The sequence below is a fragment of the Rosa chinensis genome, chromosome 2, assembly GCF_002994745.2.
Source record: "Rosa chinensis cultivar Old Blush chromosome 2, RchiOBHm-V2, whole genome shotgun sequence".
Taxonomy (NCBI): domain Eukaryota; kingdom Viridiplantae; phylum Streptophyta; class Magnoliopsida; order Rosales; family Rosaceae; genus Rosa; species Rosa chinensis.
In genome coordinates, this window is record NC_037089.1 from 83,620,481 (window position 1) to 83,646,003 (window position 25,523).

The 25,523-nt window shown below is 39.9% G+C and overlaps 3 protein-coding genes across 5 annotated transcripts; 2 read left to right on the forward strand and 1 right to left on the reverse strand.

Annotated features, from left to right (window-relative positions):
• Positions 1 to 5,645, forward strand: LOC112187464 (pleiotropic drug resistance protein 3). Its single transcript, XM_024326261.2, has 16 exons — positions 1 to 238; positions 333 to 614; positions 696 to 1,009; positions 1,098 to 1,258; positions 1,353 to 1,456; positions 2,002 to 2,155; positions 2,264 to 2,404; positions 2,493 to 2,560; positions 2,640 to 2,972; positions 3,277 to 3,564; positions 3,640 to 3,723; positions 3,807 to 3,940; positions 4,249 to 4,476; positions 4,608 to 4,779; positions 4,869 to 5,123; positions 5,215 to 5,645. Exons 1-16 carry the CDS (start codon positions 125 to 127, stop codon positions 5,479 to 5,481), a joined length of 3,099 nt encoding a protein of 1,032 aa, XP_024182029.2. The 5' UTR covers positions 1 to 124; the 3' UTR covers positions 5,482 to 5,645.
• An 8,420-nt stretch (positions 5,646 to 14,065) lies between these two features.
• On the forward strand, positions 14,066 to 17,762 carry LOC112186074 (HIPL1 protein). 3 transcript variants are annotated; one of them, XM_024324434.2, is made up of 8 exons: positions 14,066 to 14,655; positions 14,769 to 14,926; positions 15,073 to 15,861; positions 15,947 to 16,166; positions 16,260 to 16,438; positions 16,556 to 16,797; positions 16,887 to 17,182; positions 17,550 to 17,762. In XM_024324434.2, the coding sequence occupies exons 1-8, from the start codon at positions 14,562 to 14,564 to the stop codon at positions 17,609 to 17,611; spliced, it is 2,040 nt and encodes a 679-aa protein (XP_024180202.1). In that variant the 5' UTR covers positions 14,066 to 14,561; the 3' UTR covers positions 17,612 to 17,762. The 3 variants fall into 3 exon arrangements, with proteins under 3 accessions (XP_024180202.1, XP_024180200.1, XP_024180203.1); XM_024324432.2 differs by lacking the exon at positions 17,550 to 17,762 and having other exon boundaries at positions 16,887 to 17,314; XM_024324435.2 differs by lacking the exons at positions 14,066 to 14,655; positions 17,550 to 17,762 and having other exon boundaries at positions 14,810 to 14,926; positions 15,095 to 15,861; positions 16,887 to 17,314.
• Positions 17,763 to 18,063: 301 nt separating this feature from the next.
• Positions 18,064 to 25,214, reverse strand: LOC112186075 (TMV resistance protein N-like). Its single transcript, XM_040513632.1, has 3 exons — positions 24,985 to 25,214; positions 18,765 to 18,965; positions 18,064 to 18,685 (listed from the first exon to the last, which is right to left on the reverse strand). Exons 1-3 carry the CDS (start codon positions 25,212 to 25,214, stop codon positions 18,064 to 18,066), a joined length of 1,053 nt encoding a protein of 350 aa, XP_040369566.1.
• Between the last annotated feature and the right edge of the window lie 309 nt (positions 25,215 to 25,523).

The window sequence follows — 25,523 nt, forward strand, 5'->3', positions numbered from 1 at the left end:
TTCCACCACCTTCCAAATCGTTACTTGTCTTCAGCAATTGACACACCTAACAGAATCCACCATCTTGGTTTCACTTCTTCAGCCAACACCTGAGACCTTTCATCTGTTTGATGACATTATCTTGATGGCAGAAGGAAAAGTTGTATACCATGGGCCTAGTGATAATGTGGTAGAGTTCTTTGAGAACTGTGGTTTCCGTAGCCCACCACGAAAAGGCATTTCTGACTTCCTCCAAGAGGCATGTTTCCTTATCTGATAAACAAAATCATTATGTCTTGTTGTCAACATTTCCTGCTTATGTACTGATTTGCACTATTGATTCTCTGTTGCAGGTGGTTTCCCAAAAGGATCAAGCAAAGTACTGGTACGATGAAGACCAACCCCATAGTTATGTTACTGTCGACAACTTTGTAGATATGTTCAAGGACTTCCATGTTGGAAAGAAGCTCGATGAGGAACTTCAGGAGCCTTTCAATCGATCCGAGTTCCATAAAGATGCTTTGTCATTTAACATTTACTCATTGACAAAATGGGAACTCTTCAAAGCATGCCTTGCTAGAGAATGGCTTCTGATGAAGCGCAACTCGTTTGTCCATGTATTCAAATCAGCACAGGTAATGGATAGTTGTGACAGTTGGTTACTAAAGACAGCTTAAATTCATCAAAATTTGACACTGGCTTATGTCATTATGCAGCTTGTGGTCATTGCGCTAGTAACAATGACAGTGTTTCTTCGTACGTGGATGAAAGTCGATGAGATCCATTCAAATTTCTTTATGAGTTCTTTGTTCTATGCTCTACTTAGATTGGTGTGCAATGGCACTGCAGAGTTATCATTGACTGCTTCCAGACTTGCAGTGTTTTACAAGCAAAGAGACTTTTATTTCTATCCTGCGTGGGCTTATTCAGTTCCATCTGCCATCCTAAAGATTCCATTTTCATTGATAGACGCTTTTCTATGGACAGCACTTACTTATTATGTCATCGGTTACAGTCCTGAACCCGAGAGGTACATTTTCTAAGGCTAAATCTCTTAATTTTGTAGAGTACTTCATCAATGTCACTTGCTAAAAGCTGCTATTATCAATGACTATCAGGTTCTTCAAGCAATTCATTCTTTTATTCCTTGTCCATCAAGTAGCAATATCACTGTTCCGTTTGATTGCATCCTTGGTCCGAAATCCTTCTCTTGCAGCCCCTGTTGGTCTTTTCTCCTTAATTGTAATGTTTCTATTTGGCGGCTTCATAATTCCAAAAAGTAAGGGAATAATTTCTGATTTCACTAGAATCTTTTATTGATAATACCTGCCTAGCTACCTTTAGTCAATCTTATAAGCTCTTTCCTGTTGCAGCTTCTCTACCTAGCTGGCTGGAATGGGGCTTTTGGCTTTCCCCATTGGTATATGCAGAAATTGGTGCTACAGGAAACGAATTCCATGCTCCAAGGTGGCAAAAGGTGCGGCAAATTTACTAAATATTTTAGATAAATGAAATCATATCAATGTAGGTTGCAGAGAGTAAGGTGGCGTTCGGTAAGGACGTAAGGTTTTCAAGTCATTTTTTTCATTTTATAAAATGAAAATGGCTTGAAAATGCGTTCGTTGGTCTGTTTTCAAAAATGCAGAAAATAATTTTTGAAAATAATTTTTTATTTTACTCGTAAAACAGGAAAACGACAAATAGACGTTTTCATCTTTTCATTCTCATATTTTAGAAAACATGGAGATATATTTTCCAAAACAAAGAAAAAAAAGAATGTGCTCTCTTCTTCCATATTCTCACGTCGCTATCTTCTTCTCAGGTCTCTCTCTCTCATCTCTAGTCGCAATCTTCTCTCGTTTTTGAAAATTGTTTTCGGAATAAGCTATCGGACACATTTTCGGATCTCAAAAATCCAATCTTGTTTTCTCGTTTTTATTTTCAAAATCGGTTTTTGAAAAATCATTTTTAAAAACGTTACCGGACAAGCCCTAAATGTTCACTGGTCAATTTTTCATGCAGCTCTCATCTTCAAATATCACAATAGGTCAGCAAGCTCTAAAAGACAGTGGTCTTGATTTCAGTGAATACTTCTATTGGATATCTATAGGAGCTTTACTTGGATTTTGGTTGGTTTTCAACCTAGGTTTCACCTGTGCTCTCAGTTATTTAAAGTGTAAGTCCCTCTACAGATGCTTATGCTAGGAAATAATGAGAAAAGTAATTAATGGGCTACAGTCTTTGAATACACATAAACCTGAACTTGAAATTTGAAATTCCACAGCTCCAGGGAGTTCTCGAACAATCATTTCTCATGAAAGGTTGTCCCGTCTGAAGGAAAAGGAAAGTCTAAACAATTCCCCTCGAAAAAAAAAATTAACTCGTATAGAAACTCGAATAAGAGTTGAAGATTCTACAAATATAGGTGAGATATTATTATACAGTAATGATTTAGTCATTAAACAATCAATGTATTAATAAACATGCTGTATGACTGGTTGGTTGAACTGCAGGGGTCTTACCTTTTGAACCCTTGACTATATCATTTGAGAAGGTGCAATATTTTGTCGACTTACCCCAGGTAACCACATTGTCTATGAATACCCGTTATTAATAATGTATATGAATCAATTGATCATGTTTCAGCATATTGTTTCCAGAAACTGAGAGAGCAAGGTGTTCCACCAAAACGACTACAACTTCTTCAAGATATAACTGGTGCATTTAGACCTGGAGTTCTTACAGCACTTATGGGTGTTAGTGGAGCTGGAAAGACAACACTGATGGATGTTCTTTCAGGAAGGAAAACTGGTGGAATTATTGAAGGAGACATTAGAATTGGAGGACACCCAAAAGTCCAAGAAACATATGCCAGAATATCTGGGTATTGCGAGCAAAGTGACATACATTCCCCACAGATAACAGTAGAAGAGTCGGTAACATACTCAGCTTGGTTACGTTTGCCAGCACAGGTTGATAGAACAGTCAGATCTGTAAGTTCCTTCTAAATTACAGGGCATTAGTATGATTTTTAAACACTACTTTAAAGCTAAGATTGGACCTAGAGCAAGTCTTGTTAGACTACAGTATCAGTTTGGAATATGTGATATGCATATGTTTTAGACTAATAGCTTCTTGGCTTCAAGTAACAAAAATTATCATAAAAGCACCTGTATTTACAAAACTATTGTATCGTTTGTAGGAACAAGCTTATAGATTAAATTTCCTTACGCTCCATCACCTCCATGTTGTATGATATTTGATATTTGATCTCAAATTGTTTCCCATTGACATTAGGAATTTGTGAGAGAAGTTCTACAAATGATCGAGCTTGATGAAATCAAGGACGAACTAGTGGGCGTACCTGGTAGGGGTATATCGACTGAACAGCGCAAACGGCTTACTATAGCAGTGGAGCTTGTTTCAAATCCATCCATAATGTTCATGGATGAACCCACCTCTGGTTTAGATGCCAGAGCAGCTGCAATAGTTATGCGAGTGGTCAAAAACATTGTCAGCACTAGGAGGACTGTTGTATGCACCATTCACCAGCCCAGTATTGACATCTTTGAAGCATTCGATGAGGTAATTGACCAGTGCAAATCTGTGCATGAGAAAGTAATGAGTTCCTTGCAGCTAATCAGCTAGTACTTTGTACAGCTTATTTTAATGAAAATAGGAGGACAGCTAATCTACAGTGGAGCGCTGGGTCAAAATTCAAGCAAGCTTATTGAATACTTTGAGGTAGGCCACATGAGAACAGCAACACAATCTATTTTGACATCCCAATTCTTCTGACCCTGGTTCTAACTCCTCTACTATTGCAGCGTATTCCTGGGGTTCCAAACATCAAAGAAAATTACAACCCCGCAACATGGATGTTAGAGGTCACCGGTCCTTCTGCAGAAGCTAAACTTGGCTTAGATTTTGCTCAACTCTATAGAGAATCACATCTATGCCGGTGAGCACTAGCATGCATAACACAATATTTGAGTTTATAGGCATTGTTAATATCGAAACTTTTTCATTGATTTCCATCTCCAAATGGTTGCCTTACCGACACAAGTTAGGAGAAAGAGTTTCTATCAACCAAATATTCTTCAAAATCCTAGTAGTACTGCTATAGTTAGTCAGATAACTTTAGCAATTTTTTTAGAAAACAAAACAGGCCAAAACTCTTAAACTAATGTTGTCCCTTACAATATCAAGGTTTTATATATATTGTTGAATCTTCTAGTTAAGCATCCCAACATTTCTTGCTCTATCCAGGGAGAACGATGACCTAGTTAGAGAACTCAGCTGTCCAGCAGAAGGGGCAAAGAAACTACATTTTTCTACTCGCTTTGCACAAAATGAATGGGAGCAATTTAAAGCCTGCCTCTGGAAGCAACATCTCTCCTACTGGAGAAATCCACAATATAACCTGGGCAGATTGACAATTACTGCTGCATCCTCTTTGTTATTCGGAGCACTTCTTTGGCAGAAAGGGCAGACGGTGTAAGTCCATATAGTATCAATGATTTACTAGAAAAGCTGCAATGACCTAACAACGGATTATATGATCTACATTTGATAATCTACCAGAGGCTAACAGTTTAGCTAAAGCACTTTTTATCTTTGTTCTGCAGAGATAATGAACAGGATTTTTTCAACATTCTGGGATCAATGTTTGTTTTACTGCAATTCATGGGAATAGGAAACTGCTCCTCTGTTTTACCCTGTATTGCTTCAGAGCGGAATGTTGTATACCGAGAAAGGTTTGCTGGAATGTACTCCTCATGGGCCTATTCATTTGCGCAGGTAACATTCCAATCATTTTCTTGAAGCATATCTTGGCAATGCCAAAGTCCTAATGTTTTAACAGAACTCATCCCTAAACTATATTGCAGGTGATCATTGAAATTCCATACATATTTCTTCAGGCAGTATTGTTTTTGGCAATCACATATCCAACCATAAATTTCCACTGGACACTTTACCAAGTGTTTTGGTATGTCTATGCCATGTTTTGTACACTGCTCTACTTCAGTTACTTCGGCATATTGCTTGCAGCTTTGACCCCAACATTCCCAGTGGCTATGGTCCTAGCCAGTTTCTGTTACACCATGTTCAACTTATTCTCAGGTTTCCTCGTGCCTGGACCGGTAAGCCAGCTCTATCCTTATTTTCTCAACAAGAAAGATGATTGAATACACTCGTATATTATTTTGAAATTCTTTACTTGTTCTCTTGCAGAAAATTCCTAAATGGTGGGTTTGGGGTTATTGGATTTGCCCTGTAGCATGGTCCTTAAACGGTCTTCTCACTTCACAGTATGGAGATCAAAACAAGGTGATAGTAGTACATGGGGAGAAAAAGACCATCAGTGACTTCTTAGAAAGTATTCATGGGTATTACTATAATGAACTAAAATATGTCGCAATTGTTCTTTTGGCATTTCCACTAGTTTTCGCTTTTGCTTTTGGAGTTGCTACAGAGAAGCTAAACTTCCAGAGGAGATAATTATGTCTTCCGCTTACTGAAACTGCATGACTGGAGTGCATGAACTTCCCTGCAGTTCACTACAAAGCCATTGCTTTCATACTTGTATTGAACTTTATTATTTACCTCGTTGATTATTCTTTATGTAAAGAACTTACTTTTACAAGTGTTACCTTCGTTACTAATGTCAATAAGGAGCTTCCATGTGGATTAGGCATCGGAATACGTAAAAACCCGAACCAAAACCACTGGACTCAATCTCTTCCAAATTAACCTAGCTTGTCCAATTATATTTCTGACTTATCACGTAAACTCGGATAAAATTAGCTTGAGAGGAAGAACTAAACTATTTCAATCACAAAGGGTCTGCCTGACTAAACAATCACTAGTATGAACAGGGTTAGAAAAATGAAAACAATTCCATTGGTGATAATTGTACAGAAAATGATGAGAAGGGCATGTAAAGAATACGATACAGTTTAAATGAAAAGGCATCATATTGAAAAAAGTACCTAAAAGTGGTCATGGTGACAGAAACCAATTGGCCGTTACGTTCTTGCTTGGTTTTTTAGGCTCTGGAAGAAGGGTTACTATTGGTTATGGTCGAAGAACAAGGACTGAAGGAGGAAGAGGTAGAAGAACTGAAGAAGTCGGCCGAAACCAAAAAACATGGGACTGAAGAAGATCATTACAATGGTATGGCCCATTTTCTTTCTATGAACCCTAGTTTTATCGGTCCCTTCTCAAACCCATAAAGGGCATAAACCCAGAAAATCCTTACTTGGAGAAAGATTTTGAGAGTTTCTTTTGGAACCTCTTAATCTACTCACTAGATCCCCCTTAATTTTTAATTATTCAATGACATATGTATAATGTAAAAAGACTGTTAAAAACAGCAAACTAATAAGGAAAATTTTTTTTTCTCTACAAAGATTTATAATAATGGAAACACATTTACAGTACTTTAATTATTCATTTCCATTTTAGTTCTCATTTCATATATCTCATTTTCTTTGTTTATAAAAGCTTTTTAAAAAGAAAAAATCAAGAGAAAATGCATTCAAAATTTCTTGGCATATTATATAAAAATAAAACTATGATACAAAGGTCTTTCTCTTGAGGATCATGAAACAGGGGATAGAAAGCCCTCATATAAACTAACTAAATAAGTTTGTAAAGCGGCATATAAGAAATAAATAAATAATAAAAGAAGAGCGTGAACAAATTTAATATTGCAACCTATCAAAATTCCTGCACACAACCATAAACCATAAAAACTAAGCTTTGAAAATCCATAATTAAGCATGAAATAATAGGCTTGAAAAACCCCTGATAAATTTCTGTTAATTAGTTACGTTATCTTTTTCAGTAATTATCTCAGTTTTTTTTTTTTTTTTGAACAATGTCAAGTTTATTTTGTGGTAAATAAATAATTATGGGAGCACTAACTCATCTTTAATGCTCCCAAAAATTTTCTTTGATGAGTAAGGTTAAGTTAGGTACATGAAAGAGGTTTACTTAGCAAATTTTATTTTTTAAAAAGCAAATAGGAGGTGTAAAGAGATGAGAGGTCAAATGAGCAAATATGGAGGTCCTAATAGAAAAACTCAAAGATTTATTGGAGACAAAAACTTAGATAAATAAAATTAATGAATATCAGAAGCACAACAATAACAATGATATTAATCAGAAGCACAGTATGCATTGCTCCTCTTAGATGATTTTCCTAAGGGTAAAAATCACAAATAGTACCTGAACAATCTTATCGATGGTACCTGAACTTCAATTTTGATCACAACCAGTACTTGAACTTTTCGATTTCATTTTAGATGGTACCTAGAGCCACATGCAGTCACTAATCCGGCAAAAAAAACCAAATCCAAAAAAAAAAATTAAAAGTTCAAGGAAAGCCTATTACCAAAAAGATCATCACTATGATCGCATTATCGCAACCCTTGAAATCACCAAATATCATCATTATGATTGCCTCACATGTCGTTTTTAGTCTAAATAGTGATCGAATGTGGCTCTAGGTACCATTTAAAATGAAATCGAAAAGTTCGGGTATTGGTTGTGATCAAAATTGAAGTTCAGGTACCATCGATAAAATAGAGGATAAGTTCAGGTACCATTTGTGATAATAACTCTTTTCCTAATGTTCAAAGTTCAAACATTTAAGCAATATCGTGCTGTAGGGATCTTGATCTCTTGTAGTTCACGTCTGATGCAGAGATATTCACCTAGCAAAGCCATCACTCCAATTCCAGTGCCATTTACAACCCACCATGTTATTGAAGAAGGCCAACCCCCATAACATATGCATATAAAAAGATGGACAATGTATAGGGTGACTGAAAAGTCTAAGCACTTTTTTTGATCTCTCTATCAGAAGAAGCAGATATACAGCGCCTGCAAGTGCAGTGAGCACAAACGAATCAATGACGCACCGCCCGGTGACAGTGGAAACAGTGAGTGTAGCAAAATCAAAGTAAAATGCAAGGCTCATTCGGGACACACGAGTCCCGACGAGAATTGCCAAGAACAATCCAAGAGTGAGATAGTGTAAACATTGAAGGCACATAATTTGGACAACAAGAGCCAAGGGTCCCATACTAAAGATCCCCAAAACTCTCAAATCACTAAGATTAATCCAAAAGGTGGGTAAACGATGAGACTGACAGTTGTGAAATCGATGAGGTTTGAGGAAGCGTCTTGCGAGAGACCAACTGAATTTCTCGGTCCAAGGATATTTGTTTGTAGAGAACATCTAATTGGCTAATTGCACACCCATATATATGCCAATGAAAATTTAGTTTTCTTCCCCTAGTAGGTAAAACTTAAATTCCTAGTTGATTTAGGACAAGTGGACTACTGTTATACACACGACGTTTTTAGAGGTCCATTTTTATTACTAAACCCTATTACTAATCAACAACCATTTCTCGCAGAACAATTCGCCATTTTCGAGAATCTTTCTCAAAAGATTGGATGGGATTGGTAAGCTGATACAGTCGGAACGGTAACCTAGGTTTACAAGCAATAAACCTAAACAAAGAGTTATGGAGTCCACCAGAGATAAAAAAGAAAATTCTCTATTTGATTGATAATAAGATGAAAGATAGTTCTACAGCCGTTTAAGGTTTCTTATATATGAGAAAAGAAACCCTAGGGTGACTAACAATGAAACCCTAAAACCCACGGGTAAAAATCAAACAAACCCAAAACAAACTAGGAAACCGAAAATTCTGAAAAACAGTAAATTGCATTTTTGAGGCCCTAAACGACCCCGAAAGCCTGAAAAAGCCCACACATCATGGCATAGTGACGAGTTTTGTTTCTGGCGCGATTCCCTTTCTGAAAAACTATGGCACGATCGAATCGGACACCAAATGCGAAAGTTGCAATAGTAACTTTCATTTTCCTTTTCCTCCTTTTGCACAATCTAGTTGTTCTTCAAATCGGGCTGCCATTCGTTCTACATCAGTCTCCTCCTCCGAAGAAGAACTCAACCCCTAGTTCTCTTCAGGATAAAGAACCTCATCTTCACGAAACTCATGCAGATCAGGCACATTAAAGGTGTTAGAAATGCTCATGGAATCAGGAAGGGCAACAAAATAAGCATTATCGTTGATCTTCCACATCACCTTAAAAAGACCATATTTTCTGGGCTTCAGCTTGTTGTAGGTACCAACAGGAAATCTCTCCTTCCTCAGAAACACCATCACGTCATCGCCATCTTGGAACACTTTAACTCTTCGATGCTTGTCAGCTGCAGCTTTATACTTGCCATTAGTTTCTTCCAGCTTGGCCTTAACTTCTTCTCTAACAACCTGCACATCTCTAGCCATACCCTCAGCAGCAGCACTAACACCAGAAACTTTAGGAAGCTTCACCAAATCAACCACATGTCGAGGAACAGCAGTAAAAACTAATGAGAATAGTGACTTCCTTGTTGCACTATGCATAACACTGTTATAAACAAAACTCCACCTGTGGTAAAGCATAATCACACTGTTTGGGCCTATCCCCACAAACACTCCGAACCATGTTACCTAAAGTTCTGTTAGTAACCCCTGTCTGCCCATCAGTTTGAGGATGAGCTGTGCTGCTACGATTCAAAGCTGTTCCAAACATTCTCCACAATGTAATCTAGAAATAACTAAGGAACTTCATGTCTCTATCAGAAGTAATGGACTTGGGCACTCCATGCAAACGAACCACCTCCCTGAAAAACAGTTTGGCTATATTGGAAGCATCAACAGTCTTCTTACAAGCTATAAAGTGCGCCATCTTGGAGAACCTGTCAACTACCACAAACACAGAATCCACACCCCTTTGGGTACGGGGTAATCCCAACACAAAGTCCATAGCAAGATCCTGCCAAATATCTTCAGGAATAGGTAAAGGTAGATAAAGACCTGTATTTTGGGACTGACCCTTAGAAACCTGGCAGGTGTAGCACTTCCTCACAATAGCTCCTACATCCTTCTTCAGCTGTGGCCAGAAATACCTCTCCTCAAGGCTAGCAATAGTTTTGTCACGGCCCAAGTGCCCATTCAAACCCCCTCCATGTAGATCTCTGATCAGTTTCTCCCTCAATGATGAACTAGGAATACAAAGCCGATTGCCTTTGAATAAATAACTATCACTCACATGGAAATCTGCAACTACATGATTGCTACTGCACTTGGCCCAAATTTCCTTAAAATCAACATCTTCCTCATATAAGTCCTTCAAGAGATCAAAACCCACAACCTCCAGAGTAGAGTGGCCAGCAAGGAATCTCTCCTACTCAAAGCATCTGCCACCCTATTAAGAGTACCAGATTTATGTTGAATCACAAAAGGAATTTTCTGCAGAAAACTCACCCATCTTGCATGCATCTTGTTTACAGTTTTCTGACTGCTAAGGTACTTCAAGGCCTGATGATCAGTGAACAATACAAACTCTCTCTGAATAAGGTAGTGTTCTCATTGCTTCAATACTCGGAACACTGCATAAAATTCCTGATCATAAGTACTCCACTTTTGTCGAGCTTCACTTAGCTTTTCACTAAAGAACGTTACTGGTCTCTTTTCTTGTGACAACACAGTACCTACTCCCACGCCACTAGCATCACATTCCACCTCAAACACCTTGTCGAAATTGGAAAGAGCAAGAACTGGTGCAGTACAAAGTTTCTCCTTGATTAAGGCAAAGCTCTTCTCCCCACTGGAATTTGCCTTTCTTCAAACATTCAGTAATGGTACTGAAATTCCTCACAAATCTCCTGTAGAAAGTAGCTAAACCATGAAAACTATGCACTTCAGAAACTATTTTTGGAGCTGGCCATTCTCTTATAGCTCATACCTTCTCTTCATCAACTTGAATGCCTTCCTCTCCAACCACAAAACCCAGAAACAACAGCTTACTAGTGCAGAAAGTACACTTTTTCAGGTTAATGTACAGTTTATTTTCTTGTAAGGCGCCCAAAACCTGATTAAAATGTACCAGATGTTCTTCCTTGGTCCTGCTATATATCAATATATTATCAAAATACACCACGACAAAAGAACCAATAAAAGGACGAAGAACCTGGTTCATAAGCCTCATAAAGGTGCTGGGTGCATTAGACAACCCGAATGGCATAACCATCCACTCGTATAAGCTACCCTTGCTCTTAAAAGCAGTCTTCTACTCATCCCCTAGCTTGACTCGAATATGGAGGTAACCACTTCGAAGATCTATCTTGGCAAACACCTTGGAACCCTCCAGCTCATCAAGCATGTCCTCCAAACGAGGAATAGGAAACCTGTACTTCACAGTTATCTTATTTATGGCTCTGCTGTCAACACACATCCGCTATTGATTTCCCTTCTTAGGAACAAGGAGGACTGGAATTGCACAAGGACTCATACTCTCACGAATGAACCCTTTTTTCAACAAGTCTTCAATCTGCTCCCTCAAAATCTTGTTCTTCTTAGGACTTATGCGGTAATGGGGCAGATTTGGCAAACTAGCTCCGCGCACCAAATCAATCTGATGCTGAATGTCCCTCATAGGTGGTAATTCGTTGGGCAACTCATCTGAAATCAGCTTTTCAAACTCTCCCAACATATTCTGCACTTCCTTAGGGATCACCATATTTTCCTTTTCTGCATTCAACAAACCTTTAATCACCACTGGACAGAAAACTTCAGATTCTTTAAAGGATTCCTCCATCTCAAATTCACTGCTAGACAAGGTCAGAAAACTCTCCCCTTTCTTTCCACCAGACTTCTCAAATTGTAAGACAGGAGCCATAGCAATTTTATGACTATTCCATATAAACATCATCACATTATCTCTGCCTTTGTAAGTCACATTCACATCATATTGCCAAGGTCGCCCAAATAAAATATGACAAGCATCCATGTCGATAATATCACACAGAATGTCATCTTTATAATGCTTACCAATGGATACCGGTACTTTGCAGGACTCAGCAACTCGAACCTGTGGACCTTTTTTGACCCACCCAAGGGAATAAGGTGCCTCATGAGGTTGTGTAGGTAACTGCAAATACTCCACCAGCTTCTTGGCTACAAAATTTTCACAGCTCCCATTATCCACAATCAAATTGCACACTTTGTTATTAATGGAACAAAGTGACCTGAAAATATTACGTCACTGCCCATCTTCTTTAGGAGACAATAAAACCCGCTACAACACAATATTAACCTTTTCAGGAGACTCCTCCACCGCAAACTCGTCATAATCGTCTTCTCTTTCAACTTCTTCTTCATCTTCATCATACTCACCTATAAAAGCAGCTTGTCTCCTCTCAGGACACACATTAGATCTATGCCCAGGCTTGTTGCATCTATAGCAGACTTCTGTTGCGGGCCTAGCATAAGGATTGGTAAGCCTCTGGTTTGGGGCCCTATTTGGAGCACCACTAGAACTGCTAGAATTGTCAGTCCATTTAGAAGGGGGATTGGAAGCCCTAGAAGCACTTCCTGTATTCTGTTGTAAGACTTTACCCTTGTCAGTTGAAGCGTTTACCAAATCTGTGCTCTTTTGGTAGTTATATCTCTGGAAAGAAGAAGCTCGTGAAGGCTTCTCTAACAATTGTGCCTTCAATGCTAGATTTGAAGCTTATGCCACAGTCCACACAGTTTGCAACCCAATTTTCTCCTGAATGAAAGGTTTCAGCCCACTGATATAGCGAGCCACCTTCTGGCCCTCAGTTTCTCCTAGTTCATTACGCTCTGAATAATGTAAGAACTCAGCGGTGTACTCAGCCACTGTCTTAGTTCCCTGGACACATTCAATATACAACCTATACAGAATCTGCTCATAATCATCTGGCAGAAATCTCTCCATCATCAGCTATTTCATTCGTCGCCATGTTTTAACGCTCTGCTTCCTCTGCTTCTTTCGAGTATTCTGCAACTTATCCCACCAAACTGCAGTAGTACTCTTCAATCTCCACGCAACATGCTTAACATGCTTGTGTTCAGGCTCCTCCATAATCTCGAAGAATTTGTCCACCTGAAGCTCCAGGTAATCTTCCACACCCAAGTTGCCTGAAAAGAAAGGAATTTCAGCCTTGACTTTGTAATCCTGGTCAGCTTTTCCTTGTTGTTCAGGTTGCACAATTTCTTCTTCAGACTCAGATTCTAAATCATGATCAACAACTTCACCACGTGGGGCCCTAACTCGCTGGCCTCCTTCCCCGCCTCTATTCCGATTGTTGTTGTTGTTGTTGTTGTTATTGTTTCGTTCTCCCCCACCAATCCACGAATTTCTCCAATCTAATTGTTCATAGTGTTGATGGCAGCGGTAAACGCTGCAATAAGAGAAGCGGTAAGAACATCAAGATCTGCTTTCGTAACTTCACTCATTGCTACCAAGGTAAATAGGAGAGACAGGGAAGACCTACTCTGATACCACCTGACGCAGTCGGAACGGTAACCTAGGTTTACAAGCAATAAACTTAAACAAAGAGTTCTAGAGTCCACCAGAGATAAAAGAGAAAATTCTCTATTTGATTGATAATAAGATGAAAGATAGTTCTGCAGCCGTTTAAGGTTGCTTATATATGAGAAATGAAACCCTAGGGCGACTAACAATGAAACCTTAAAGCCCACGGGTAAAAATAAAACAAACCCAAAACAAATTAGAAAACTGAAAATTCTGAAAAACAGTAAATTGCATTGTTGAGGCCCTAAAAGACCCCGAAAGCTAAAAAAGCCCACACGTCGTGGCATAGAGACGAGTTTTGTTCCTGGAGCGATTCCCTTTCAGAAAAGCTATGGCACGATCGAATCGGACACCAAATGCGAAAGTTGCAATAGTAACTTTCGTTTTCCTTTTCCTCCTTTTGCACAATCGAGTTGTTCTTCAAATCGGGCTGTCATTCGTTCTACATCATAAGCCTATTAAGCCTTTAATGTTGTAGAAGGGATGGATCACAACCATGGAGATTAGCAACGTTGTTTAATCTTTCTCTGTTTTTCAAAGCCTTTTGATCATTTATCACGGTGAAGTAAGACTAAAGCTTTTCCTTTTTTATGGCTTTGAAGAACTTGTTCGTATCAAAAAGTGAATCCAATGGGATTGTTTAAGGTCGATAAAGATTTTGGCTTTCGGCCTCTCCGTTTTTGTTTGATTAAATAGAACCCACTTGCGCTTTTTATATTACCATTGTTCAATATGTTGAGTTGGATCAAGTAGTCAACTTACAGCTTTCGTATTAGATTTTCGAGCAAAGTCAGCTCTGACGAACCGATCGACAAGAAGTTGCTACATTGCTATTTTATATTATTAACTCAAAAAAATTAGATTACTTTCTTGTCATCGATTTCTCTGATTTCTTATATCCATGGAGTTCTTCAAACGAAAAACGTCAACGGTTTCTTATGATAAAGAAAACCAAGGATTGATTAGCGCCAAAGAAAACTTGGAATTTTTGTGCCTACATTTTGAACTGGGTTGAGTGGGTAGTTGTTCTTTGGAGAATTGCTTTTAACCAGAAAGCAACTTTGCTCCCGCTTTCTATTTTGGGCTATATGTTCATTTTTGGTGTATTGCAAAGATAGAAAGGTGGCTTTTGTTTGTTTCTGCTGCAAGTGATTACAATGAGGGGTGATTTTGCTATTGTGTTCTTCATATTCTGTAACCTTCTGCTACTTGCTTGTTATTCTTCGTCGCATCCGTTGTGTACTAATATGAGTGAGTGCTTAGTTCTCTGTTAAAATCTTTTATATGATTTTTGTTCCAGTTTTTTGTTTCTATAGTTGCTGATTGGTTTCTTTGCCCTCTGCTTCAATATTGGAATAATATAGGGTCACCCTTCAAGCCAAAGACCCCACTTTCATTCTGTCAATACAATGGAAGTGTTTGCTGTAATTCCACTGATGATATGCAACTGCAAAATCTATTTACGGCTATGAATGTTTCTGATCTCAGTTGTGCTTCTCTTCTGAAATCTATACTTTGCTCGGTAAGAGATCCTATAAAGGATAAGATTCTCAATTAGTATTAGTACCTGTTTCTTTGCTGTTGCTAGCTGCTAGTGTTTAGTGTTTTATATATATATATATGGAACCTGTTTTCAATAATTCACTTGTGTGAACCCAATATCTGCAGAGATGTGATCAGTTTTCCGCAGATCTATACAGAATGGAATCAGTGCCTCGTGAAGTTCCTGTTCTCTGCAACTCAACTGTTTCATCAAACTCAACCCAATACCAACACAGTGGAGCTGACTTTTGTACCAAGGTTTGGGATGAATGCCAAAATGTATCTGTATTGAGTTCTCCATTTGCGTTGCAAGGTAGAGGTGGAACACCATTTAATTCTACTTCCAAGCTGAGTGATATATGGCAGTCAAAAAGTGCTTTCTGTGATACATTTGGTGGATCTTCTGATGGGGAATTGGTCTGTTTTGATGGTGGACCTGTGTTTCTGAACAACACTGAAATTCCAAGTCCCCCAAGTGGCATGTGCCTTGAAAAAATTGGAAATGGATCTTATCTTAACATGGTACCTCATCCAGATGGGTCTAATCGCGTGTTCTTATCTGATCAACCGGGGAAAGTATGGCTGGCAACTGTCCCTGAGGAGGGATCAGGAGAAACGTTGGTGATTGATGATTCAAATCCGTTTCTTGATCTAACTGATCAAGTGTATGCTGACACTGAGTTTGGAATGATGGGATTAGCATTCCATCCTAATTATCTACAGAATGGCCGTTTCTTTGCTTCATTTAACTGTGATAAGGTTAGATGGCCAGAATGTTCAGGAAGATGTTCGTGTAACTCAGATGTGGGATGTGATCCTTCCAAGCTTGGTTCTGATAATGGTGCTCAGCCATGTCAATATCACAGTATCATAGCAGAGTTCACTGCTAATGGTTCCGCATCACAACCTTCTTCAGTAAATATCTGCATGATTGTATAGATTTATCTCTCATGATAGTTATTACTGACCTTAGTTGATACTCATATGGTCTGAATTTCAGGTCATCACTAGTGTTAAACCATTGGAAGTCAGAAGAATTTTCACTATGGGACTTCCATTTACTTCCCATCATGGAGGCCAAATTCTTTTTGGACCCAAAGACGGGTATTTGTACTTCATGATGGGAGATGGTGGTAGCGTAGGTGACCCTTACAATTTTTCACAAAACAAGAAATCCTTGCTTGGAAAGATTATGAGGCTAGACATAGATTACTTACCAAGTGAGTAATGGCAGAAAAATTGCAATGCCTTAGCTAGGACACCATATTCATTGTAGTGTATGTTTACCTTATACTTGTAATACTTGTTTGCAGGTGCATTCTCAATTAGTGATCTTGGCCTATGGGGAAACTATTCTGTTCCTGGAGATAATCCGTTTTCTGAAGATAAGGAGTTGCAGCCTGAAATTTGGGCTCTAGGATTTAGAAATCCTTGGCGATGTAGTTTTGATCTGGAAAGACCTTCCTACTTCCTTTGTGCTGATGTTGGTCAGGTTAGAGGCAGCACATGAGACTACTTTTTTTTTTTTTTTCAATGTTTTGAATTTAAATGCTTTTTGACATTTTTTTTGTCTGTAATAGTATCAATGCTTAAGCTATTGTGGTTATAGGACAAATATGAGGAGGTTGATATAGTCACCAAGGGTGGAAACTACGGATGGCGTGCATATGAGGGTGCTTTTCCATACCATCCCCCAAAGTCTCCAGGAGGAAATACATCTATGAGTTCTATCAACCCGATTTTCCCTGTAATGGGATACAACCACTCTGATGTCAACAAGGCTGAAGGTTCTGCATCAATCACTGGTGGCTACTTTTACCGCTCCATGACAGATCCATGCATGTATAGAAGGTAAGTTAACTGTTACTATTTTTGATAACCAATAAGATCTTTCACTTACAGGAATTAGCTCTAACTTGATTGTCTGTAAAATTTTACAGGTATCTTTATGCGGATTTGTATGCTGGTCACATATGGGCAGGTACAGAAACTCCTGAAGATAGCGGAAACTTCACAAGTACTATAGTTCCTGTCAGTTGTGCTCTGGACTCTCCTATCGAGTGCAGAGCAGAGGCAGGAAGCTCTTTTCCTGCATTGGGGTTCATATTCTCCTTTGGTCAGGATAACAGGAAAGACATGTTTATCTTAGCCAGTACCGGTGTATATAGAGTTGCTAGGCCTAGTCGGTGCAACTACACTTGCTCCAAAGAAAATGCTTCATCTTTTTCCCATCCAGGTTCTGTTCCTTCTCCTTCTCCCTCCACTTCAAGCACTAGGAAGCTGAACAACCCAGTAGTGGAGCTGTTGCTCTTTTACTGTTTAATATCACTTTTGTTTGGTTTTTAAATTATCGAAGTGGACAATTGTTCTTGAAAAGAAAGAAAGGTTTCTGTTTCCTTGATTCTGATTTGGTATGTTTGCAAATATTAACAGTAAATGAATTGTGTTCGCATTTTCTGGAAATAAATGGGGTTACAAGAGATGACATAGAATATAATTCTTATACAACCAAGTCATGAAATGGTGCCTAGCTTCATCCTAGTAAGGTCCATGCCTATAGATGTTTGCTTTACCTCCACTTCCATGTTTCATGTCTGTGTCAGGTGAAGACGTCGCAATCTTTTTGTTAACTCATGTTCAAGATCGATCCTCATTTTCTGGTTGATCAATACTACATTGGAGCCATTGCTGTCCATCACTGTCTCAGTTGTCCTTGTGTAAGCAGTAGAGGCACTGCCCTCACCATGGGATTCAAGCAACTCTAAAATTAATCTTTCCTGTAAACAACGAAAACATCAGATATGTGCAAACTGCAAGCTCACAAAACAGCTTCTTCACATCATAAGAAAGAGTACCTGAGTTGCGTTTTTCTGGCGCTCTTGGAGAAAAACAGCTTTAAGGTACTTCAACCTCTCTTGTCTCTACAAGTGATAGAGCCAATTTACAAGGTTACAAAATAGTAGAGATGGATTATAAAGGAAAAATTAGGATCGATTTTGAAGATCTGAGTCCTCCTTAAACATACCTGTTGATTAAAGGTCTCAATGTACTCCTTGATTCCTGCAACTACGCAACGACTTCGCTGATATGGCTCCCAGATGGCCTAGAAATGAAAAGCTACTTAATTTTTGGGTGAGATGTCATCTTTACTAAACTTACCCCAACATTTTCTGGCAGAGGACGGCCATGAGCCAAAATGAACTGGTCCACTCCAAACAGGTTTAGCAGTTGCACATCTCTAGTCGTTATGATGATTTTACTTCCCAGACCGAAAAACTTGCAATCTCCAACCAGTGCATAGATTTGCCTCAAATGATCCACATTGTCCAAAACAACTAAAACCCTTTTGGAGCACAAATTTTGTGCAATCAGATCTATTCCCATTCTAGTATCTGAGATCTTTACATTCCTCTCTGAGAGAATTTCAGAAAGAAGTGTTTCTTGTAGATGAACCAGATAGTTGGGTTGATTTGATCTTTGGCCAACATCTGCGAGGAAGCAGCCACCATCAAAATTTTGTAGAATTTGGTCATACATAACTCTGGCCATAGCTCTCTTTCCCATTTGGCCTGGTCCGCAGATCCCTACTATAACAACTTCCTGTGATCCTACTTGCAAAAAACCTTTGAGATAGTCATCACACGTATCATATCTGAGGGGATAGATGGAAATGTTCAGCCTTGTCGGAAGTCCTTTACTTTGGATAGACTTTACAATGTCATCAACTAACTCTGAGTGCCTGGAAGTTGTTATCAACAAAAGTATTAATCAAACACACAAGGCAGTCCACGGATACCTATATATATAAAGAGATTTACCTCTCATTTTTGGTATCCCAGCCGCATATGTTGGAAACTTGAGTGAGAGCCTCCCTCCACTTAAGCATGGTTGTTTGCTCTATATGACCTGAACGATGATGCTCCTCTAGTGCCTCACCAAAACCACCCTTCTGTTTCCTGACGTCAGATGGATCTGTTGTAGGAGAATAGAATTGTGTATTATCATTGATAACAGGAGCCCTTTAAATAGGGAGTTACAAGGTACCCAAAAGGTAATAGAATCCGATTACAATTGAATACCTAAAACACATTCCTATTACAACTCTAACCCTAGTTTGTAGAGGCACACATTATGTCGATATCCTTCAACACTCCCCCTTGTGCCGCTCAAACTGGGTGATGACGCTTTGATTGTTGCCTCGTTAAAAACCTTGCCAGGTAACAAAAACCCTGTGGGACAAAAATAACCCTGGTCGAAGGACAAAAAGAGCACAACACGTCATTCACTCTTCGAGATCGAACATGTAGACATCATGCCTCCCCCTGATGTCAATATCTCCCCCTGATTGCTACAATCATGGGAGTTCGGATAACTTTCTCAATCCGACGCTCTTCACATGTTTCTCGAAGGTGGATTTTGGTAACGACTTAGTAAATAAGTCCGCTACATTATCCTCTTATCGGATTTGGTTCACTTCAGTATTTAGAAGTGCTTGTTGTCATTTCGATGGAGGGGAGGAGGAGCACGGAAGGTGGCATTTTGTCTTATGGGGTCCGGTCCCACACTTCCGTCGTCTCTTTTTTCTGTAGGGATAGAACAAGCTCATATCAATCGTACCTCTCAAATATCGAAAGATTGTCTTTATACCATTCTAATGGAGTTGCGTTGGCGCGGGGCTATATCTAGCCAGCAAGTTCATAAGAATTGAGGTGTCCGGTGTTGTATTGTGCTAAGTACAATAATGCGCCTATTGTACATAAATAAGCACTTCTGCTATTAACACGTCTTCGTCATCATCCCTGGGACGAAACGGATCCCTTTTAGGGCCAAGACTACGGATGACCATGGTGCATCTTTGACTTTATCAAAAATGTCTCTTGACATGGTATACAAGTTCTGAATTTAGACAAAACCATGTTCTGCCAAGGTCCTTCCTCTTAAACTCGGATTTCAGGTGTTCATCAGTTTCCCTTAACTCTCAAGGGTTCCAATTATAAACCGCGACAATTGCAAATCCGGAACTTGTCATGGAAACGCGTGGGCATATTTCATCATATCCCTTCCCAATCAAATAGTCATTTTATTGAGCATTTCAACCTCGTTGCAAATACGCTCCGTGGTCTAGAGCCACTTGACTTGGGTAAATAAAGTCCACAAGAACTTTCATTATATTCCGTATCTAGATCTCCATAAAGATACGTAGTGACCACATTCATAAGCTGCATGTTCAGTTATTTGGAAACTACCAAACTGACAAGGTAGTGGAGTGCAATGACATCCATTACGAAAGAATATGTCTTCTCGTAGTCGATTCCAGGGCGTTGTGAGAAACCTTGCGCCATAAGGTGAGATTACCATCTCTTTTTCTCATCACGCTATCTAACGAAGACCTATTAATGTCAATAGGTTTTATGTTAGGAGGTGTTGGCATCTCAGGCCCTAAATCATTCCTCTTCGTTAGTGAATCAAATTCAACCTGGATCGCATCTTTCCATTTAGGCCAATTTTCTCTACGTTGGCATTCTTCAACGGAGTAAGGTTCGATGTCATTGGTCTCAATAATTCCACGTCCTCATGTACACTAGTGTAGTTCGTAGAGATCTCTATATTTTCAGGAATTGGTTCTAACATTGAGGCGTCCCCCAACGATGTCTCTTGGACATAACCACAATCCAAAATATTCTCATGAGACGGATTATGAGTATCAATGATCAATGGATCAAGTTGTGCCAAACTCGCTCTCTTCTTAGGGCGAGAATCCATCGAACCTATGGGTCTCCTACTCTCTCTAGCGGAACCCATGGCCTATGAAGCCATTATGCCACCTTTGTGGCGTCACCATACTACCATCCATAGTAGTGGTGCAGTACCCATCTTCTCTGGGTGGCACCATGTCCTCTTGTGGGGACATCAATCCTTGCAGGCATGTTTGCAGCAGGTATATGTGATCTCGTCACTTTTAGGGGATCAAGATGAGACATAGTGGGGACAGACCACGACAATTCCTGTCGTTTCTGTTGAACATTGACGTTCTAATCTCCCCTAACGACGGGAAGACTGTCTCATCAAAGTGACAATTCGCAAATCCAGCGAAATAGAGATCGCCTGTCAAGGGTTCTACATAGCGGACTTATAGTTGGAGACTCATGTCCAACAAATATATATATGCATTCGTTGCAATGACTCATGTTGATGCGCTGTGGCGACGCAATTGGCACATGAACCGCACACTCAAATATACATAAATACGAGATATTAAACTCGAACCCAGTCACTAGCTGTAACGCAAATAAAAGTTGAGTGGCGGCTATGAGTCGTAGACGAATTAGCATAGCTGCATGCGTTATTGCATAACCTAAGCGGAAATATTGGTGCGCATTACCAATGTTCGGGCTACCATTGCAGTCGTTTAATGGTGGCTTTTCCGCGAGACCAATTGGGTGTGTACATGGGAATATGATACTTGATATCAATACCCAATGATATGCAATAGTCATCGAAAACTGTCGATGTAAACTCTCTAGCATTATCAAGTCAAATTGACTGAATGGGATGATCTGGGTAGTGAGCCCGTAGCCATATGTTATGTGCTAGGAGTGTAGTATAAGCAGCATTACGAGTGGATAATGGCACAACACGTGACCAGCGTGTTTGCGTATCAACCAACACCATAAAACATCTATATGGTCCGCAAGTTGGTTGATCAAATCCATAGAATTCCCTTAGATTCTTTGTGACATTGGAATTATTTCCTCAATCTCCTTTACATAGGATGGTCTCAATCCTAAATAACAGGCTTTACAGAACGAAACATGGGCTTTATAATCAACCAATAAAGGTTTTGGTGAAGCCATAGTGTCACAATAGACTTGAGAAGTAGATAGAGAAGTTTATGGCGTCAATGCCATGTATTTGCCGCAGGGGGTAGGCGGCACTGGCCATGTATGGCCTGTCTTTGCACAATCATGGCGCCATGAGGCGCCATGAGGCGCATGTACAGCTCCTCGAACCAATTCTTGGTTCTTACTTTTCTTCGTTCTGAAAATGGATGTCCGTGTAAAGTCTTTAATACACGGATCATCATGTCAAAGCCTATATGTGTCAAAATCCCATAAGTCGTCTCTCATGACATAGTTGGATTCAATAACTCAAATAGTGGTTGCATACAACCCACTAGAGCGACACATAAGTTTCTCTAATACTCGTTTATGTCCGTAGTCATTAGAGGTGATGCAAAGGAACTCTGTCCATTCTCATAATGTGTTTCCACATGAAAACCATTGGCTCTATAAAGTTCGAATTAAGGTATGTCCAAGACATTAAGTAAAAGAATTGACACTTTATTAATAGCCAATGATTACATCAAAGTTTCCAAAGTCTAATCCAAAATAAAATCAAAGTAAGACACATTGTAGTCACTCTATCCGTTTGGTAACTCCAATCAAATATGACCAGGAAAGTAGAGAGAGATGTTGGTGGAGCGAGGCTCTCTTAAGTACCAAGAATCTCAATGACTTTCCTAGACATCACATTTTATTGGGTCTGCCACATAAGAAAGAGTTAATACAATTGTCATTTATTGACTAAGGCAAATTGTCATTACAAAAGTTCTTGGAAAAATAAAAGGACTAATCTAATCAAAGTCTGTTGCATCCATGTGCACTTCATCTTCAGCTTTGAAGTCCTCTATGGTGAGATTGACATCTCCACCATCTTCTTCTTCTTCTGCAAGGTACACTTCTTGCTCTCTCAGGTCCCTATATGCCCTATAGCTTGCAGCTAGTTCCTCACTTGCCTTGCATTGCTTGAACCAATGCTCAATTGATCCACATCGATGACACTCATCATTGCGGTTGCCTCCCTTTAATTGAGGTGCACGTTGTGGGCGTTCCCTAGGAGGGTTGGTGCCACCACCACGACCCATTGAGCCACCATCACGGCTAGGGATACCACGACCCCCTCTCCCACGTGTGGCATTACCACCACGTGTATCCGCACCAAACTTGCGGTTTCCTTCCTGGTTAGGGCGGTTATATGGGCCCAAACGTCCCTCATGTCCCCCATTCTTAGGGTACCGCTCCTTGCGCCCTCCTTTGGGTGCATTATAATTCGCCTCATGAACGCTCTTAGTTCTAATGGGCCTTGAATTATAATTCCTCACGAGTATGTTATCATGTTTCTCAGCTACAGATATAATATTAATAAGCTGATGGAACCTCGTGATCCGTCCAGCATTGACTTCAGTACGGTATTGCTTTGATACCACAATGGCTGAAACGGGGAAGGTGGAGAGAGTTTTCTCAATTAGCTCTTGCTCTGTGACAGGTTGTCCACAAAACCTCAACATGGACTGTATGCGAAAAGCTTTTGAATTATATTCAGCAACAGACTTGAAGTCAGCAAAGCGCAGATTGTTCCATTGAACCTTCAAGTCAGGGAGAAGGGAATCTTGGACATTGCCAAAGCGCTCTTCTAGCGCTACCCATAGCTCTCTTGCATCCTTGATCGACATATACTCCAATCTGAGTGCCTTGTCCATATGGCGTCGCATCAAGATAACTGCTTGAGCATGCTTTGTAGATGTTCGGTTGAACATAAGATCCGGGTTAGGTGCCTGGATTATGGGTAAAATTCCCTTTGAAGTGAGATGGTTCTCAACATCGGTTACCCAACTGTGGTAATCCGAGCCTGTTGAGTCAAGCATGGGAAAGTCGAGTCTAGGTTCATTCGACATCCTGAAAATAAGAAGAGAAGATATATTAGTTTCGGAGCTAAACTTCCACGAAAACTAAAATAATAAGATTTCCGAGCTATGCTACCAAGAAATCATTTTCCAAGAATCTCTTTTGGATTAGACCAACAATGATGTTTAATATGGTCACAATTTGATGCTTATGGACGCTCTTAGTCCAAGCATTGTGAACGCTCTTAGTTCACACGAACACTCTTAGTTCGTTTAATTATGAACACTCTTAGTTCATACGAACACTCTTAGTTCGTTAAGCGTGAATCCCCACAATTCCGCTTCTTTAAGTACTCAAAATCATTTGGCAACATATATTCCAATACTATACAGAAAATAAAAGGAATTTAAATACAAGAAAGCAGGAACTTTAATCGTAAAAACTTACTTGATAATTTGAAGTTTTGCTTCACAATTCTTTATACACGCGCGTGTTGATGCAGGCGTGTAGCTAAATTAGAATTGCTGTAATTTGGTTGGAAATTGGCAGTTGGTGGCTGCCCTTCTCCCTTTCCCCCTTTTTTTTTTCTTCTTCTTCCCTTTTTTTTTCTTTCCGGGCCCAGCCTTCTCTTCTTTCTTTTTTTTCTTCTTCTTTTTTTTTCTTTCCGGGCCCAGCCCTCTTTTTTTTTCGGTCTTCTTCTTTCTTCTTTCCCTTTCTTCTTCTTCTTTCGGTGCTGCGCGGGTGTGCAGGCAAGGGGGCTGCAGGAAGGCGCGCGGCAGGAAGGATGCAGCAGCTGTGGCTGGGCAGGCGGAGTGGGCAGGGTCGAGTTGGTCGCTGTGGCCTGCGGGCTAGTGTGCAGCGCGGGCTGCGAGCTGGTGTGCAGCACGGGCTGCAGTGGAGGCGGGGCAGGAGGCAGCAGGTGTTGCAGGTGAGTTGGGCCGGTGGGCTGGTGAGCAGCAAGGGCAGCAGAAGGCTGCAGTGGCTTGCGGTAGGAGGGCTGCAGCAGGGAGGTATTTTTTGGCTCGGGTTAGGGGCTGCAGAAATTTTAGGTTTTTTTTCTTTTGTGCTAGGGTTAGAACTCGTGCTGATAACGTGTTGTAGGAGAATAGAATTGTGTATTATCATTGATAACAGGAGCCCTTTAAATAGGGAGTTACAAGGTACCCAAAAGGTAATAGAATCCGATTACAATTGAATACCTAAAACACATTCCTATTAGAACTCTAACCCTAGTTTGTAGAGGCACACATTATGTCGATATCCTTCAACAGGATCGACATTATAAAATATTGGCAAAACCAATCTATCTTCCCTTCTCCATGATTCCATGATGCAAAGCAGTTCATTAAGACACCATCCCGAAAATGCATAGCTCCCTGACATAACGATGACAGAAATCCTAGACCTTTGGATTGCTTTAAGCAGTTTGGGGCTAATGGTTGTTCCAACTTCAAGATCTCTATCAGCTGCAAACGTCATTAAACTACCACGCTTCAAAGCATCATATAGGTGGCTGGTGAAACCTTCGTAAGTGTCTATGCCGCTGAAGCTCAAAAACACGTCATAAGTAGAGGACGAAGCCATATATAGTAGCAGTGGTGCCAATTGAAAATCAGAATCAGGAGATCGACAATCTGATGAGAACCAATTTCAACCAACATCCGCACCAGTTTATTCGTAACTCCATGTAATTCTTCGGTCTTTTCTATGTTATTTCCCGGAAAATGGTAGACAAATAGGTCTTCCTTTTCAGTGGGCAATCAAAAGAATGACTTGGACAAACCACTCATAGTAAGGACTAAGTCACCAAACTATTCCCTAAACACTACGCGTCGCTGACTGAACCAACTAGCTAGGAAGCTACTCTTATTCTCACAGAGAGTCAGAGAATGT